General features: G+C 39.1%; 2 protein-coding genes across 6 annotated transcripts in view; one reads left to right on the top strand and one right to left on the bottom strand.

Annotated features, from left to right (window-relative positions):
* Window positions 1-280: 280 nt before the first annotated feature.
* On the top strand, window positions 281-10,009 carry LOC109966525 (tetratricopeptide repeat protein 31-like). Of its 3 annotated transcripts, none has more exons than XM_020611409.1 (18): window positions 281-523; window positions 694-716; window positions 2,122-2,185; window positions 2,921-3,147; window positions 3,252-3,332; window positions 3,427-3,495; window positions 3,597-3,782; window positions 4,090-4,248; window positions 4,380-4,443; window positions 4,547-4,637; window positions 4,733-4,874; window positions 5,561-5,665; window positions 6,065-6,164; window positions 6,396-6,645; window positions 7,161-7,238; window positions 7,406-7,508; window positions 8,261-8,376; window positions 8,886-10,009. In XM_020611409.1, exons 1-18 carry the CDS (start codon window positions 499-501, stop codon window positions 8,983-8,985), a joined length of 1,983 nt encoding a protein of 660 aa, XP_020467065.1. In that variant the 5' UTR covers window positions 281-498; the 3' UTR covers window positions 8,986-10,009. The 3 variants fall into 3 exon arrangements, with proteins under 3 accessions (XP_020467065.1, XP_020467066.1, XP_020467067.1); XM_020611410.1 differs by having other exon boundaries at window positions 7,164-7,238; XM_020611411.1 differs by lacking the exons at window positions 281-523; window positions 694-716 and adding an exon at window positions 1,810-2,005.
* Window positions 10,010-10,101: 92 nt separating this feature from the next.
* Window positions 10,102-19,759, bottom strand: part of LOC109966526 (zeta-sarcoglycan-like) — a 31,281-nt gene continuing 21,623 nt past the window's right edge. For 2 of the 3 annotated variants that reach the window (XM_020611415.1, XM_020611414.1), the window contains exons 7-8: window positions 15,933-16,056; window positions 10,102-15,141 (exon numbers count right to left, since the gene is read on the bottom strand). In XM_020611415.1, coding sequence (XP_020467071.1) covers window positions 14,950-15,141; window positions 15,933-16,056 — 316 coding nt within the window. In that variant the 3' untranslated portion in view covers window positions 10,102-14,949. The remainder of the gene's footprint in view (window positions 15,142-15,932; window positions 16,057-19,759) is intronic. The other variant, XR_002275784.1, reaches the window with a different exon arrangement.

A 19,759-nucleotide genomic window follows, 5' to 3' on the forward strand; every position in this document is an offset into this window, starting at 1 on the left:
CACTGTAACTGTATTATTTGAATGATTCAAACAAAGCCCATTATATCCAAATGTTAGCTGTGAATATACAACGTATAATTAAAAGTTATAGCCGTTAACAAAGGGTCAGTACCTGACATGACAACATGAAGGCGCTATTAATTTGTCCGTATGTACGAGCATATGTCCGACAGGGGGGCAGCAAAGGACCCTTGCCTGGGATTAGAGCCACCTTGCGCATGCGCGCGATACAAACCAAGTTCTGCACGTTCAAGCGGGGTTTTTCACACTCCACTTCAGTACGTGGCAGTAATGAACCTTGAGTTGATATGTAAAGCGCCAATAAACAACAGAAGAAGAATCTGATGATGCATATATACTTCGTTGGAGAGCGCGCCAGACAGCGATATGTACTCAGCGGAAGTTAGAAGTTGCTATTGTTAGTGTTAAAACAATGCAACATGTAATTAACTCAAAATTAAGACTATATAAAAGTGCGGAGGGCATGTATTACTAATTATGCCGCTATATAAGCAGGATACTGGTAAGAAAATACTTGTTTGCCTGTTTGATGGCTAGTTTAGCTAGCGAGGTAGCGAGCTTCTAACTGCTGACGTTATTTGAAGAAACGCTAAAAACATAAATCACCGCTTTAGCCAGTTTGTTTTATTAAACTCCGAAATTTACATTGTCTTCTTCTTTCCTCTTTTTCAGAGTATACTGATATCCGTATGTTCGTAAGTACTGCTTTTAAATCGCCATGTTTAGTGTGTGCCTAACGCTACCTTAAGAGCTTAGACATTAAGGAAACGGCCAAATGTTTGCTCTTGGGTTGTAGGCGACCGCAGAGTAGATAATATGCATAAAATAATGAGGACAACTTGGGCAGCCAACCTTCATACTGTACTTGAAAGTTAGCAATGATGCATCAGATTAAACTTTGAGCAGAGTTTTGCTGAAGACAGTCTTTTTGGATAAAACACTATATGTAGTCACTTCCTGTGTATGTGTGCGAATATTTTTCATCCAAGGCAGTGAGGCCACGGCACACGTACTAGCGTCGTGACGTTAATAAGTTGACATTCATATGAGGTTAGGAAAACATGATAAGAAGTGACGCTATAATAGTCACAATAGCCAGCTGTTTAACAAGGAATTGTGATCATGATATACACCATTCTTCCAGGAACTTGTGAAATAGCAACTCTACTGTTACGTGGAAGTAACGTTAGCACAGCCATTCTTTTTGCAGCGTGTCCTTTGTGTTCATAGGTTAATTCATTTTGTTTTCCTGCTTTAAACCTTAACGTGACATAATGTACTGTTATGAATAACGTTCATATTTTAAGATGTATAGAATTTTCATTGTTAACAATCCGATTTGTTTACCTGCGGTTTTTTGAAACATTTGCACAGCCCGCTTTCCTTAAAATGCTACATTGTTTACCTTAGCTAGGGCGATCTTCTGTTTAATTGGTATATTGCTACGTTTTACAGCTGCCAACAGCCTTTGGGTGCAGTCTGCTTTTAGCACGAATGTTCTTCCTTGTGCATGTTCAACTATGGAAGCAAGATAAAGAAGCTACAGGAGGACTCCACTAAGGCTGCAACTTACAACTATTAATATATCCCTTGTATTTCAATTAGTTGGCTAATTCTTTGGTTAAATTACATAACATAACAGCTTACATCACTATTTTAACCTTTTATTCACACATTTTCGAATGAAAGTACTTATTTTTCAAATAATAAATGTCAGCGTTTTACAGCCAAAAAGATTTTTAAAAAAGTTGTTTACTAAAAAAGGTGTTTACTATTAAGCCAACATAAGGAAAGTAGCTTGTGTGCTAATGTTGAGTGATTGAGTCAGAGCTTCCTCTGAGTTAATGAAAATGAAACTTAAGGAAGCAGGGATTCAGTGTCAGTAAGCTTACCCCAATTTGGGGCACAGTCGGTACCAACACTAGCACACTGCTTTGGGGAAACCTTAAGAACACCCTTGTTGGATGTATATTTGGGTCAGAATGTAAGTTGAATAAAGGAAAATGAGAGTTTTGAGGCTGAAGGTGCAGAGCTAATCTGTTGGTTGTCAGCTGCTGTGTGGAACTCTCTTTCACATCTCTCTTTCTCCCCATCTACCAGAGAGTTATGGATGTGTTTGATGGAGGTCCTCCTTTTCAAAGGATAGTCAGAGTTGGCCTTCTTGGTAAGAGGATTTCACATGGCACATCTGTTGCACACACTTAAATTTGTGTTTAGTGTAGTGGTGGACAAGCAAGGCTGTCCTGAAGCAATGAGGCTTTGCAGTCCATTGCATTACTAAAAGGTTCATTACTCAAAGTTTCATTTGTCTCAGTTCACTAGTGACACCTACTGTTAAAAGTAATGAAGTGTAGCCATCATCAGCGGTACTGTGCAAATACTAACATGCTTTTGTAACTGAAAGAGAAAGGGAAACTTTTGTTTTTTTTTATTATATATGCTACCTTTTTATCTTACAGGGAGATATTAAGTTCGTTTATTAAATGTGGTTTTATATTCTCACTGTCTAGAGCTGAATCAAACACGGTTCAATCCTCAGTACTAAACAATAAATAAAATTGACAATAACACAAAACGTACTGTCCAGTCTCAGCACTTTCTGCAAATCAGCCATCCAACTACAATTGCAAAAGGTTCATGATTCTTGGTCCGTGTATCAGCAGTTCAAATCCATGAATCTTAAACTGAAAGAGTCATGTGATTCTGCAAGAAACCAAGGCCTCATTTGTTATTGATCACATGACAATGAGGGAAACAACACAAGCTTTGACATGAGGCTTCATTTGGAAACACCTCCTCTGCTCGATACAACCTTCAAAGCTTCAGTTTCACATGTAATATCACAAGTTTTTTTTAATTTGTAACAAAACAAACCTATAAAACCTTTCTCCCTCTATAGATCAAGAATACAATGATGATCTGGATGATTATGCAATTGACAGTCATGTACATGGTCACAACCATTTTCATGGATACCCAAGGCTCTCTGACATGAGTAGAGATATACAATTACGTGGTCAACATACAAGGTCATCCAGCTTTGTTTGTCATCCCACACTGCATTACTACACTTCACCGTGTGACCTTCCTCGCCCGCCCTCTGTAAAAGTTCAAGCAAAGGAGAGTGTAAGTTGACCTGTACCTATTTGGCAAGCCAGCTGATTTTATTATGAAATTCTGCAGAGTTTATATGATTGAAATCTAAGCAATGTTTGTTTTGCAACTCTCAGGATAGTGAAATAAGATACAGAGTGTCAAAAGAAACTGAGAAAAGCAGAGCAAAGGCTGACAAGAAGCGACTTAAGAAAAAGGTACATTTTGTCTTGTCCAATATGAGTTTCATAGTAGTGAGTGCATGGCAGATTTGCTCAATTAAACTTCACTGTGTGTGCTTTTATTTAACAGAAACAGAAGGAGAAAAAACAGCGTGAGAAGTTGGGAAAGGAGAAACAGAACCCCAATAAAAACGAGGATGTAATGATCATTTGTGTGCATCATCTTTATTTTATTATATATGAGAGACTTTGACAAAACATCAAGCTGCACACTTGTCTAATTTTTTTTTTTTTTTACAGGGAAAAGAAGATGCACAGCAGTCTAAAGCACATGACGGTAAACCAGTTAATGATGAATCCAACGGTGATGCAGATTCCAGTGGTAAACAATTGGGTTCAGCTAAAGATACAGACAGCAGCAGCAGTAGTGAAGATGAAACCAGCGATGAAGACGACGACACCAAGAGTGACTCCTGTGACTTTGAGGTACCAGACATGCATATTACTGCAGTTCACATGCCTGGTATTTAGATATTTAATCAGAATTTGAGGCTCATCACAAAATATGCAACTGATGCAGCTGGAAATTTGCAATGATTTTCTAAATGGGCTTTTGTAATGGTGTCACTAAAAATGTGGCTTATGAAACACACTTGGAAATGGATTTACAGAGTTTGGCTCCAATTGCACTCAATAAAAACATTGAACACACACACACACACACACACACACACACTTTTTTATTGGCCTTTTAACCATTTTGTTAAGGGACTCATTTTGTCAATTTTTTAAGGAACTGGATATGACAAGTACTTTTGTGAGTAAAGTCAAGCTTAAGTTGGAGCAGAAGCCCAAGCCTGAGAGGAGAGAGAAGAAGAAGGTCCTGGTTAAAGAAGAACATAAAACTTCCCCCAACAAACCCCCAAATGAAGACCAGGAGGCTGAAAAGAAGGTGAGGTGCATCATGTACAAGTCAAATTCTCAGTTGAGAGATGAAATACCACAGTATAGTCCTAGAATAATTACTGGGATTTAGCCTTTGGGATATTGAAGGCCATCTAATTTCTCTCTTTGTCTGAACAGGATTCTGCCACCTCTAGGACCAACACCTTAGAAGATAATGTAAAAATAAGTACTGAGCTTGCAAGTAAGTTTTGTTCATTTTCTCTACACACACACGCACACACACAATTTGTCTATATATTGATAAAGACTGCAGTTTTAACTGAAGTTTTCACTCTTTTATACAGATGTTGGAAATGGGTTTGCAAGTTCTGGAGACTATAATATGGCTGTGAAGTATTTCACAGATGCAATTAAGTACAATCCTACAGAGTTTAAGTAAGAACATATCCTTTGTTCACAGTAAACATGCTGATTGTGCTTTCACCACCAGTGTTTTTTATGCAATGTTTAAACTGTTACTTCTGTTGCAGGCTGTTTGGCAATCGTTCCTTCTGTTTTGAAAAGATGCAAGAATATGAGAAGGCACTGACTGATGCAGACTTGTGCCTCAGGCTGTGTCCAGGTTGGGTTAAAGGCCTGTTCAGGAAGGGCAGAGCTCTGGCTGGCCTAAAGGTAGATAATCTCCACATGCTCTGTTGTAAATGCTGTGTATTGTAGTAGTAAAGCAGCAGTTGATTTGAGGGGTGCATGTATGGTAGTGCACAATGTAATGTGAATAGATCCAGCATGCAGACTGTTTTGTAACAGCGCCACCTGAGCAGGATCTGATTCACTTGTACCCAGTTAAAAACATAGGACAAAGTTTTAGTAGAAAAATGTTTTTCCACATTTTCATAATCTAGACAGGAGATATTACCGTTTCTCCCTTTTAATCATATAGATCATAATATCATTTTTGTGCCACCAGTCACTGTTCAGTGCTGACTTTATTGAACTGTGATCCTAAAAATGAATGTGAGTTTTACACTTCTGTAAATGTGACCCACCTTTCAGCAGCTTTGAGAAGTAGCTTGCAACACAGTCCTTTTTTCATTTGTGTTGACATTGTTTAGTTTACCCTCATCAGTTCAAGTTGGAATGACTTTGTGATCACTTTGTCCTTGTTGCAACACTACTGAATTAATTTCAAGTGCAATTGAGCTGCACAGGCTCACATTATTTACTTTGACTTGTTTTGACTGGCTGTAGCTGTAAAGCATTAATATCTGGGCTGATTATTCCAGCAGTGAGTCTGATCTTTGATGTAATCCTGAGGCAGAGGGTGTTAAACATTCATCTTCTTTTTCTTCTTCCATCAGAGGTATAAAGAGGCTGCCCAGGCTTTCAGTGAGGTCCTCAAACTGGACAGTTCATGTGTAGAAGCTGCCCAGGAACTGATGCGGGTGCAGATAACACAGCTAATGGTGTGTAACAGTAATATGTGATTGTGTACTCACAGAGATTTCAAGGAAAATTGTGTCTGATATATGTATGCTGCATTAGATGTAACCATATTCATTTGTTATATTTAAGTAGTACCTACAATCCTGTTAACAAAGCTCAGTGTGGAAATCATTCAGATAGCGGCTTCTGCTAATCGTTGCTGTTTCTGGTTAAAATGACAACCGGGGGGGTCATACCAGCTGTCTCTAACTAATGTTAACTCCATGTCTGCAGTTAGCAAAGATTGTTTGAGGTAAAGAGGCATCTCTCTGATACCACTGAATAGTTAGAGTGATTAAGTTCTTCTCTGTAGACACCCCCTGACTTTAATAGATAGATAATCATTGCCTGAAAGGGTTTTAACCTGTGTTCTGTTTCAGGGTTATGGGTTCACTCGGGAGCAGAGCTCAAATGCTTTAATTATTCATGAGACAGTGGAAAAAGCACTAGAAGTTCTGACCAAATTAAACCATCAGCCAGGTGAGTCTGTACCTGTCTGCGATTTTACAATCAAGGACCAGATTTAAATGTTGCCATGCATCATAAGAAATGTCAGTCAGCTTGTATTGTAGCTTACCTTTGTAGAGTACATTTCCTGAACTATGGTTGTAGCATTACTTACACCTGTATGGAAGTAGCACACTGTCAGTTATTGTAGTTACCTACTAGTATATTTACCATACCAATTTTAAACCTGTCTTTTGTGTCCAGGAACTACTCAGCATGCCAATCTTCTACCGGTTCAGGTGGCAAATGTCACTGGAGTCTCTCCAGTCCTGTCGGCCAGCACAAGCTCTACACCTGCTGCTGCTGCTAATGCTCCACAGTCGCAGACTGCACCAAAAATACCACCTAGCAAACCTTTAGGCTCAGTTCAGCATATGTCAGCTGTTCAGAGTCAACCCAAACCCATTCTTAATCAGGCCATGAAAAGCGGCATTGAAGCTAATCGACTACCACTGTGAGTATAGATTCAGTCACACTGCAGAGTTTGATATTTTCAGTGTGGTTTATTTAAAATGGCTGTAAACAAAGGTTTAACACAACTTCTGTAGCCATCTTTGTTGTCACATTTGGCAGTATTTCAGTGGTGCAGCTGTTAGGCTCAGGTCTGTTTGTACATGCTTCATAGTTCTGCTCATCACAGTTCAAAGTCATGCTGGCAGAGCAGATACCAAGGCCTACCATAAGCTGCACATACAAGCAGCTTTTGGTAGGCCGTTTCCACCGTGAAAAGACCCAGACTAACCGTTTACTCTTGTGTATTACCAACTGCTACTGCTTCACCTCTTAAGTGATAATATATTCCAGAAGAACAGAAATTCACTGAATGCACTCATGTGACTCAAACTGTGTGTTATCAATGATGGTGTCTTTTCACAAAACAACACTCAGGATCTCTGCAGACTGAAGGTTGTGTTGCATCACCTCAGTTTTGTGTGGCTTTAAACATGTTTAAATAATATTTTCTCTCAGCAGGGAGTTGTTTCCAGTTTGGGTTGGAAACTTGGTTCACCCAGTAACTGAGTCCATGATAACCAACCTGTTTAACAAGTAAGTGAACGCTGAATGTTTGTGTAGTGAGACACTAAACCTTTTTATGTTATTTCTTGGCTTTATATTATTTATGTCTACATTACAGCCAAGTATTTAAAGTCAGCCTTTGTCATCAGATGCATACTTTGCATAGTACATCATTACTCAAACACCTTCTCCTGCAGGGTCGGGGTCGTCTATAGTGTGAAAGTCCTGATTAACAAACGATGTGCCTTTGTAAACTTTACAAAACAAGAGTATTGTGATGAAGCAATCCGACGCTTTAATGTAAGTACACCCTGAGCTGTTTCTAATGGTCTTCACTGTTGATTAGTGTTGACATTTATATTACATAAATATCCTTTTGTCTTATGAGCCTAGAAATATTGTGGTTGTTGATATTTGTGACTTTGGTGAAGATCAGATCACATTTCATGACTAATTTATGCAGAAACCAGCACATTTCAAGATGCCATTGCTCTTTCTTGTGACTGTATATGACTATACACTGGTGGAGGTTCATTACCTACACCCAGCTGAAACTAAATCAGTCCAAACAACAGTCCTACATTGAATCCTCCTCCATAAAGGTGATGTTTGCTCACGTTCATACGGTTTCAGAGAGGTGTTGATTAAACTGTACGATCATTTCGGAGGCTGTGGTTGGTGGTGCTGCTGAACTGTACTGCACATACTAAGAGTTGCTTCTCAGATACCTTGTGATGTGCCAAAACTTGTCACAACCAGAATTCCAAGTTGTTTTACATGACTATTGCATGTCTTTTATTTCAGACCCAATCTCTTATGAGACTGGTACTCTGTTCTGTTTACTTGTTCAGTTGAGCATATTTAATCTCAGTTCATTTAAAAATACTAACTATGTTATTTCTAATTATCCCTATCTGTTCCCTAATAATTGGCTCTCTTGAGTTTGGTCACAGGACAATTTATTGTTCCACATAAGGGGGAATATGACTGTAGTAGGACAGTGTCCACCTGTAGCCATTTACTACTTCTATATTTTTTGTTTACTTTTTCAGGGCTTTGAGTTTAATGGCTTCAAGATTGTTGTGAGATACCCAGACAGGATTCCTCATGGCATGGGCATTTCAAAATCTGCCCTCAAAGCCGATGACCTGCAGGATGAGAATATGAGGTGAGGATTTTATATTAAACACTGAATTTAAAGGATGAGTTAAAACTTGGAGGAGATTTGCTTCTTTTGCTGGGGTCATTTGAGGGGACTGACATGACTTGCGTGTACAGTGTGTTTGCAGCTGGAGTTGGCTTATTATAAAGACTAGAAGCAGAGGAAACGGCCTTGCTTGTCAAGAAATAGTTCTGGCATCTAACTCCCTCTAAGGGTAACTCCCCCTCCTTCTGCTTGTATGTGCAGCTTTTGGAGAGACCAAGGCTAATTGTTTGCTCTCTGTTTCCACTCTTTATGCTAAGCTTATGTAATGAAAGCAAGTACACAAATTTCCCAAAATGTCAAAACTAGTCCTGTACACCACTCAGTGAATCAAAGCAGTAGCAGATCTCTTCTGTCCACTCTAACTAAAGACAACACCTGATGATTGAATGTTGGTAGTAGTTTATTTTTTCATATTACCATAATGAAATACTGTCATCTTATCCAATACAACATATTAACCCTTTCTTAAGGCAAAGCAAGTACGGTGACGAGAGAAACGCAGGTGGAAGCCGAAGGCCTGTTCGTCCTTGTGGATATGTCCTTGACTACAGAGGCAACCACCAATACTGAAAGAAAACAAGATGCCACTGAGCTAACCCAGGTCTGCCGGTCCTCAATACTGTCCAGTACATACAATGAGCTTTTAAGCCTTTACTTCCACTTGAAGTGTCAGTGTTTTTAGTAGATCACAGAAACCAGTGCTTATTGTTGGGAAGGAAATGTAATAGTCACTGAAAATGACTCTCGCTGTTCTAAACAGATCACATCACAGTGCTTTTTGTTTTAACCATGGGTAAAGGTGTGATCTGTTTTATGTGCAGTGATTCCAGGTTTTAACAAAAGCTTTTTAATGTCAAAAGTGTTCAAGCCTGACTGATTATATTGGACAGCTGATAATATTCGTTTTAAATGTCACAGAAAAATCCATACATATTTACTTGATTTAATTTCGTAACAGAGACAAAAGTCTGTTCACCAGACTGCTGTGTTGCCAACACTCCACGGCACAAGCTAGCAGAGCAGCTGTGAGATGGTATGACAGTGTTTAAACTCTAGAACTTTGGGAAGTCAAACTAATTTGCGGTGTTAAATGTGTTCAATCAATGTTTGAGACTTTTTGAAATTCCGGAGTAATGGTATTATTATGGGGGCCCTAAATCCAGTATTACATCGGGTCATAAGATGAAAGCCATGACATTTTTATTGTATAATTGAAATACAGGCTGAGATGCAGGAATCATTACTAGTATACTTATTACTGACGTCATTTATGTATTGTACACTTTAAAATAAGTCATTGCAAGAGTCTCACACTTAAGGCCTATATCTAACTGATCTGTGTTCAGTATCTATTCAGAATTATCTTTATTATTCTCTATACTTCAAATAAAAGTTGCTCTTTTATCCTATCTAAACAGTCCTTTATGATACAACAGAAAATGTGTTGCTTAATTAAATTCTTCATGGTTCATTTTCATCTGTTGGATGGTTTAAGATTACAGTTGATCATGGGGTGGCTTGTTTTATTTTATTCAGATACTCTCTTTAATTATGGAGTTGGTGTTAAAGAATTAAAGGTTCTTTCATATTCTGAGTTCCTTTCTGATCATTTAAACATGGTTGATGACCACAAGGGGGCCTGGACTATAGATGACCTGACGCAGTGACTATTTTAGCCCCAGCTCCCATTTTAGAGTACAGCAGCACCACCTTATATGTTGCTGTGGTTGTGGCATCTCGAATTTTGATGGTGATATGTGTCCAGTTTACTAAATCATGTTCATCTTTCTTTGATCGAGCCGACCCATGGATAATTAAAAATCTTTGGTTACACATAGAAAAGACTTGGATATGTGTGGAGGGATGTTGAATACAACAGATATATATATATATTTATCCTCAGCAAATGTATAACCATGTAGTTGGACAAGAAAAACCAATATTGAGGTGACAGATTTTTCTGTTTTGAAAAGAATTTAAAAAAAATTTTTTTTACAAATTATAATGCAGATTGAAGTTTGAAACCATTCAGTAGGTCACAATGAGCTCAAAACAGTCTGTTGCATGAATAGACCATTTTTAATCTTTTAAAAGCAACTAAACTATTTACATTGTTACATATTACTATACAAGCCCTTCTTTGATGTGACTTGAACAACTCTCATCCATCGAATGTGTTTCTGCCAGTATTTCCCCAGTGTTGCCTCCCAGAGCTGCTGTTTTGAGGTATGCTGCCATGCACCCTCATAGATCTTCCTTTTAAACATGCTCCACAGGTTCTGAGCAGGGTCGAGGTCAGGAAATAACAGAGGCCATTTGTCTCCTTTTATGACCATAGCAGTCAAACTGTGGTGTTTTGTGCAGCATGGGAGGGTGTGTTGTCCTCCATGAAGATAACTTTGGTCCAGAAGGCACGATTCCTCTTTTTATACCATGGCAGGAAATGATCAGTTAGGAACTCCACATATCTTGCGGAGGTCATCTTGACACCCTCAAGCACCCTAAAGAGACCTACCTTCTCATTTCCCAGTATACCAGCCCAGATCATTGCTCCGCCTCCTTGCAGATGTCTTGGTCTTATTGGAGCAGGGTGGCCATTTGCCAACTGAACTCCATCCATCTGGACCATCCAGTGTAGCACAGGAGTCATCAGTGAATAGAACTGTTTGCAAATTAATTCTCATTTATTTCTGAGCCCAGTGCAAGTATTCTTTTCTGATCTTTGTTCAGGCACGGCCAAACTGCAGCTATATGCACTACTGCCAAATGCCCCATGCTTCTGCATCGAGAGGTTCTTGGAAGTCCAAAGAAACCAGCAGTTTCAAATGCCTGTTTGCTGCTAAACATATGCTTGTTTTTAAAATAGCTTCCCTTTTGATGCTGTTAATTTGGAAGCTTTCCTTAATAAGCCAAGTACTTACTACAGGTAAGTACGTTACTTTAAGCAAGTAACGTGCTTAAAGAGCTTTTATTGTGGCCCTTTTTGACCCATCCATTATTGGCAGCTCATTAATAATGTGGTACCTCTTCACATAGATTTCCCTTTAGTTAAGATTGCCTGGCTAATTAACAACCCTGTCTAAGATTAATACAGATATCTTACAATGTGTGAGCAATACAACAGAAAAGCCAAAATGTTTATTTTTTATCAAAATCCTACTAATATGTCACTTGAATAATAATTTGGAACAGAGTAAGCTGAATAGTGGTTGATACGGGACCACTCTGTGAAACAAATCACTGCAGGGCCCACCTTGACATTTTTGTACTTCATGTATTTAAGTGGTGCAATTTTTTTTAAAAACATGTTTTAAATTGATTATAGCAATTTAATTTGACTCACAGTGAACCCAGGCCTTTCAGGGTCCCTGTGAACAGTTGCCCTCAGTGTCCAGGCAGCAATTCAGATCTGAACTTCAGTTGATTTAAATTTTCTAAATATAATCTTGAGGTCCAAACGCCAGTAGATGGCAGCACAAGCAAAGAATTGGGTTGACAGGGAAACTGGAGTTTATTTTTGACACATTTTTACTTTTGACCCACCATTGAAAATATTCTTGATGGTTGATGAATTTAAATTGATAAAGACTATTTTTTTTCCTCACACATCCTGTAAAATGACCTGTTTGTTCAGTGTTTAATGGTGCAACATCAACCATGAGGTGATCTAAGTGTGAGTGGACACAAGATGGGTATCCTAAAAATTGATTTCTAAGCTACACTGAGTTACCTGCTGGAAAGATGGTCTTCAGTAGCTGAAGGTAACGGTTATCATTTCTAAAGATGCCATTTAAACCTACATGCATGTTCTGTTTTAATCACTAATGTTCCTGTGAGGATGAATGTTTCAGGATGATCAGAAATGTAAAAACAGGGGTCTTTAGCCACCAGTGTTTGTGTATTAGTGCTGGTGGAAGGGAGTGAATTATCAGTTCCCATTTTTTCAGTAATAAAGCTACAATTTGTACTTAAGGTAGCGCTAGCATGAAACTAAATTAATGCACTCTGCTCTGCACAGTGCTCCCTCTCCCTGCTCCGCCACGCGCTGCCCAGATCTAAAGATATTTGTTATAAAATTACAAGAAATGAAAATGAAATGATACTTATAGATCAAGCAGAAATAACTGAAAATCTCTGACTGGTTAGAGAGGTCAGTCCTGCTCAAATCCTTATAGAAGCTAATAAGTATCTCTGCACTGCTGCCAGCGCTGTTGATTTGAGTATCGGTCACAGTGGGCTTCGACCACAACTCTCCACATTAAAAACAAGCTTTGGAGCAGATTTCTGCAACAAACATATTTGAAAAAAGTAACATACTGTAGCTATTATTGTGACTTTTTAAGACAAATGTCTGAACTATAAATATAAAAATGTACATTTAAAAGTATACTAAAGACAATTTGAAAGCCTGACGCAGAGCAGCACTGATATTTTATTAGATGGTGTTACGTATTCATAGTTCTCAATCAGCTCCACCACATGCTTTTGAGAAAACCAGATTAAAATACAGAATGTACAGTAGTTCTTTTCAGCACTGATCTGGTTTTTTTTGACAGCAACTCTGGGCTTAATTAGAGCCAGAGAACTTGTGATGTGCACCCGGCCGTGACTGTAGCAGCAGGCTACCATATTTGTTCTCCACCTTGAAACGCTCTCAGGCCAGTTCTTTTGTGATTGCCTGTGGCTGAGGAAAGACTTGCTTTGTAACGTTCCAGCCTCCATCAGGTGAAATGCTGAATGTTCGTAGAAAATGGGTTTTAATACTCTCCAGGTTAACACAACTATAAAAAAAATCTGTAATCACAAAAGTGCCTTATTGATGTGATTATAAATAGCTATAAATCTGTTGTTACATAAAACAGTTAAAATTTTTGTTTCTGCACCGAGTTAAATACAAACCTTTTAAATGTTAAGCTAACAGACTACTTATATTTGAATTTGATAAGTGGATTTGGAAGATGGTTCAGTTTTTTTTTTTTCTTTTATTTTTTATTTTAAATCCTATCGAGCTCTGTCCCCATCATCTCACTACCACTTAAGAAATGCTTAGGGAGCAGATTGTTTACCGTGCAAGTAAGCTCTATGGCTCTTACCAAATTAGCCCCTCCGTGCCAGAGGGTGATGATGGAAGACGAGGAAGTGGAGTAGAGTGAAACTTGGAGCTCGTGCAGGCCTCTGACACGTGGCTGACTGCCTCACTCTCAGCTGCAGTGCCAAGGTCAGCCAGACTCTTGTGGCGAACTCCGCAGAGGGCCGCTGCCTCAGAGAGGAGAACAGTTCACACACTCAGGGAGGTTTTAATATGCAGGAGCTACTAGCAGGCAATTAAATGAGAGCATTTTCTGTAAACGTGAGGTGAATGATAAGTATCGAAACCTAAACTTTACTTTTGGAAGCAGAGGTAAAAAGAAAAGGTCCATTGTCAGATGGGGTTTTCCCAGTTGTTATGGAATAAAAAACATCTCTAAAGTTCCTCTTTTTTTTCTGAGCACTTCAAGAGTTTTAACACACATTGAAGAGAATATCATGCAATCAAAAGTTCCAGCATAACTACTAAGTGAACCCTAGGGTGAGTTCTGAACTGAGCTGCTGCTGCTGCTATTCAGGTCAAGCTTTCAAGCCCAGATGGACAATAACTCGCTTAATATAGTCAAAAAAGAGCATGTTAAACTGATCTGCTAATCAAAATGCAATGGTGGAAAGTAACCAAGTACAATTTTGAGTTATTTTACTTCATATTCTGACTTTACTATATTTTAGGGGGAAATATACCTTCTTATGAAACTGTTTTCTCAACTAGTCAACTCATGCAAAATCATCAAGAAACTGTAGAACAGTTACGTTAACGTGGAGGAGTCTTGTGGACATTCAAAACACCTTGTTCATGTTGCTTCACTCGTCTTTATCAAAGTTAAACTTCAACTACTGTGTGTGCCACATAAAAACATGTTTAATTTCAAATTAAACAGCTGCTTAACACAGTGGAAAAAACTAAAATACCTATTAAGAATACTCTAAAATCTGGGATTTGGGGGGAAAACATGGTAGAGTTGTGCTTACTGGACTTTCTACCATCACAGCTTCAAGACATGAATTCAGTAAAACTTCTGTCAAAGCTGAAGGCACCTGTGTTTTGTCTTCTCTTGCTCTTTCTTAATCCTGAAACAGTCACTGCATGTCTATTATGAACCTAGAGTAGAAAAATAAAAGTTTTGTCTTCTGACTCTAATACAAGGTAGTGGAAGTCTTCTTGTTTATATGCAGTGTTCCTGATTTCAGAGAGCTTCTCACACTGCGATTCCTCTGATCGTATGACTGGTGCGCAAGTCTTGACCTCCACTAGACCACTGCAGATAATGGACTCGGATGCTTCTGTACTAATCTGAACGCAGACAGCTCACGCAGTGAAGACTTTGACCTCCGTCTCTGCTGAAGTGAGGTCTACTCTCTGTCAAATGTACCAACAGAGTCTCAGTCTCAGCAGCTCTGGAGCAGATGTTAAATGTGTCCCTCATCACCGACACTGCTCCCAGGTCAGCTCCAGAGGCAGATGTTGCTCATGACTTGGCAGGTGGAGCTGCTCTCTGCAGGAGAGAGGTAGATCTTCCCGCTGGGGCAGACACACACCTCGTATATGGCCTGTTCCTGGGAGGCCTGACTGGGAGACGCTGTGTAGATACCAACAGGGAGGGTCACCAGCTGAATGGTGTTGGCATCTAAAAGAATCTAGGAGGAAAAACATCAGAGACATGCTGGAAGTCATTCAAATAGCATCACCACAGGTGCCCTGAGGTGATATATAACCAGCTCAAACTGATAAATGTCTGGTGCAATCAGTAAATACAATGTGACAGGTGCAGTGAAATACAGCAGCACTGACCTAGTGAATTTGGATAAGCAGTGAAGGAGAAACTCTATTACATCCACCAAGGATGTTATGATTTTACTGGCGTTTGCTGGTTCGTTTAAAGCACAACTCAGAAGTTATGAATGGATTTTAATGATTTTTTTTTTAAAGAAAGGTAGGGTATGGCCCACGAAACAATCTGAGAATCTGGTGGTGATCATCATCTGGTTTCAGGAATTTTTTAAAAGAATTCTTCACTATTGTGAAATGGGCCCAATTTCAGTGTTTTCGCTTCTAACCTTGCACACAATTCCTGGAATGCTTGGACAAAAGATAACCTCTCCATAAGATCGACCACACACTAAAGTCTGATCTGGATCCAAGTAATATTCTGGATCTGCTGATCTAGAATGTTCAAATTTATAGGGCTCATGGGAAACTTGCTACTGTGAGACTACAAATAGTGCCCGTCATTAGGTCAGAATTTCTATTTACCCTGTTGGCTACTGCTGGGTTTCTTACCAAACACCTGCAAACTAATGACATTGTCATCAGCCTCAGCTGTACTCTGTATAAAGGCAACTAAATCCTCATAAATCTCACTAAACTTCTTACATCCTAAAAATAAATCGATGAACACAAGGGCATGAAAAATGAACTTCTTCCTCACCTCTCCCTCTGTGGACTCCAGCTGTAGGTCCTTTCGACTGCTGACCTTCAATGGCCCCTTGGCAGCGCTTACTTCGACCCCTCTAGGAGCCTCTATGGTCAAGGTACGTGTTGGAGACTCCAGCCTGACAAGAAAATAAAAATAAAAAGAATCACGTTCAGAGATGTAGTACATGACCTCATTGATTCATTCACTTTATACTGTATTTGCAGGATGTTTGCATTATTAACACTTTGCCTTTAGGAATAATGTAATAACTGAGGATACAAGGTGTATTCAAGGTTCAACTGAGTATTATTCAGTTTATAGTTTATGAATATCCCTGTGTAATTACTTGTTCAGGTCAGGTTGATGAAATTCAGTCATATTTGTTTCATAACTAAGCCAGGGCAACAAGGCATTTTGAACACTTACATTTGAAAAAAGGAGAGGGTTCACTGATATTTCAGTTTTGACTCGTGCTGCATAAATGTATGTGAGTGTTAGTTACACAAATGACTTCTCTGCCTGTGGAATACAAGAGCTGCAGTTCATGTTTAAGGAGCTCTTCTCATTATTGTAAACCATATGGCTCCTACACAAACCATAACAGCAGCCGCCAATTTTGACCTTCAGCAACACTGAGGCTAATGCAATTTGCATTTTCCTCCAGTGGATTATTTGTTTACATGGCAAAAGATAAGTGTGAGAGCCAATAAGTGTTTTCGTAGCCCATAACAGTTCCAAAGAGATTTTCTACCCCATCTTCCCCAAGTCGGTTTTCAATGAATTTCAAATGGAAGACTTAAGGAACTGCCTTGAAATCACTTAAATCCCCTTAACCGCTGTAAGTGACACACATTTTGGATTATGCGGTAGTGGAACTGGGGGGGAGGTAAATTAATTTCATTTGCATATGAAAAGCCTTTTATACTTTCAGTAGAGACAGTTTGCAGAGGATCTGCAACATGTGCCTTTGACCTGGGACACTTTGTGCCGCGGACCTGTAGAAATAGAGACGATGTCCGTTTTTAATTTTATTTACTCATCTACTGCTCATTTTTGTTTTGTCCCTTTCTTGTTTGAATTTTAATTCAATCCACACTTTTTCAAAATGCATTTTGAATCTGTGCAAATAATATAACTGTAAGATGAAACTGAAGTATATTCAACCTTAAAATTATTTTTAAAAGCACCTCAGTCGAACAAGACAACATACCATTTATTGTCCTGAACTCCATTCATTCATTAGCGAGCCACAGGAATCAGTGTCTGAGCGTCGGCTTAACATGCTTCAATAATTTCTCAAGGATCCGCTGATTATCCATGGATTGGATAGATGAGTCATTAAAAGACCCATTTCAAACACTTTGCACTGAGCTGTGCAATGAGAAGTTAGTGATGTGTGTGTGATATATTCACTTCATTCAAAACAGTTTTATCATCACCTGCTGCACACACGAGGTAATTCAGCCAGAAGACAAAGTACTCAATTTTCAAGAGTGCTTGTTTCAGGCACAGTCCAAAATAATGCATTAGATGGATTAAATTAAATTGAAAATGTGTATTGGGGTTTATAACCATCTCAGACTACTTCCAGTTTCGTGTACAGAAAGCTTATGGTCTAGTTTGTGAGGCCACCTTTTACCATCCTGCTGAGTGGTAAAACCAGTAACCATGCTCTTAATGAGATATTTTTGAAATATATCTCATTATTAGAAATGTGTCTGCGTAGGACTTGGTGGCTTCAGAAAATATTCAGACCTCTTCACTTTCTACATATTTTGTGCTGTAGATTTAATATTAAATTGATCAAGCGACTGTGTGGTATTTGCAGTCATAAAGGTTGTTTATGACAGCCTCTCTCATTCTCTGGGAAATCTGACCGGCTTTTCTTGCTGCGTTCACGATGACCTTTACATCCACAGAAAGATCACTGTATCGCAGAGCTATAGCGGACAGAGTAAATGCACTCATGGCCAAGACTGATGTCGCAGTCAATGAGTGTATTTGCTCTGTTTGCTTAGGGGATTCCAAAAGGTGAAAGTCAATTTTATTGGTAAAGTTTACCATTATATATAGTATTTTAGACCAACAATAGAATTAGTTTCAACTATAGTCCATGCTCTATAGATGATTGTGATCTCTAATGATTAAGGCAGGCCCCGAAATCTGGCCGACATAGTACGCAATATCGACAAAACCTTAAAACTACCCCAGTAAACCAAATGAAAACTAGAATTACAACCTTGTGGTTGTGCGCCTCCACTCACCAGTCAAGTTCACAGGGCAGGAGACATGGGACAGACAGGAGAACACAGTGACCTTGACCTTTGAACTTTGACCACTAAAATCAAATCAGTTCATCCCTGAATCCAAGTGGATATTTGTGCCAAGAAATTCGCTCAAGGCGTTCACGAGAATGGGATGGACAGATGCCCCAGAAACCATAATGCCTCTGGCCACAGCTGATGCTGAGGTATATATACAGTATGTATAAACAAGTGCATCGACCCACCAGGAGAGTTTATCTAAGCATAAAACATAAAACCTGAAGTACATCCAGCAGTCATCATTAAACCCAACCATCAATGGTCAACACTGCCATCTTGCTCATCGGTTTTATTTAACAACTCTGTTTCTACTGACAGACAGAGGAATGAATATGATCTGCCAGAATTTAATATCATTTTTTTGCATTGTAACTATAGGTCATGTTATCTGCTGTCTGACTATTACTCTAACTGCCAAAAAAGACCTTTGCAATAACAAAGAAACAATATTTATCAGCTGCGATCAGAACCAGAAAAAATCCACTCCTGCTCAGCCCCGCCAAAGTGATGGCAGAAAAGTCTGAGCAGAGCTCTCTGGGACCAGGAGGAGTTCTTCTAATCGGCCTTTGTCTTCTTAATGAACCTGTCACTCTTGTGTGGACACAGCTACATGAGAGACTCTCCTGAAAGCTGCTCTGATCAACTAAAGAGAAGGAGTACACGATTGCCTGCACTGCAAACAGACGAAGAGAGCTCTAGTAGGGGAACGTTGGATACAGAAAATATGATGATGCCGGGCCTGGAACCGCACCATGTGATGTCTGAGCTGTATGAAACCTTCAAATCCTGTTTGGTCTCATTTGCTTCCTAATGTCAGACTCATCTCACTACAGATCCCCATGTGCTTTAAAGCAAATATTTTATTTACAGGCTGCAAAAAAACAAAAAATAAATAAATAGAAAATGTTATTTTTGACTCGACCGAGACCTGGAGACTTACTGTCACATTGATCAGACATCCATCTACCATCTGTCCTTCGTAGATGTTAAGAGACTAGACAAAGTCTCTGATTTCGAACAAAATAGATGACAGAAATATCACAGAGAAATGTTCAATAATTCTACACTGCAAACCCACTTTACCAACTGTAATATCACAGCATTTGTCCCACTGCTTCCCTGCTGTTTCTGATGGATTTGGGGCATCAGAGCATCCTCCATACAAAATGATCTGATTATGTAATTGATAAAATATTTTCATATTTAGGTCTGTGATTTCTGGTTGGAAACAGTTAGGATTATCACACTGTGTGGGCAGCTTGCCGGGGAGTCAGAACACAAATCCTCAGAGACATAGTGTATTTTCTGTAATCATTTCAATTTCTGTCCCCAGACTCAGCACCAGAGGGTATTTGGAGAGTGAAACTGAATAACAAAGGTCACAGCAGGGTGAAGGAACTGATCAGAGTCCGACAACAGCTATGACTGAAGGTAATGAAGCTGTGAGCTGTGAGCAGGACAAAGACAGACTGAGATGTCTCTGCTGCAGGACTTTATCTACTTTATAACTGCACT

The sequence above is a fragment of the Monopterus albus genome, unplaced genomic scaffold (assembly GCF_001952655.1).
Source record: "Monopterus albus unplaced genomic scaffold, M_albus_1.0 scaffold113.1, whole genome shotgun sequence".
NCBI lineage: Eukaryota > Metazoa > Chordata > Actinopteri > Synbranchiformes > Synbranchidae > Monopterus > Monopterus albus.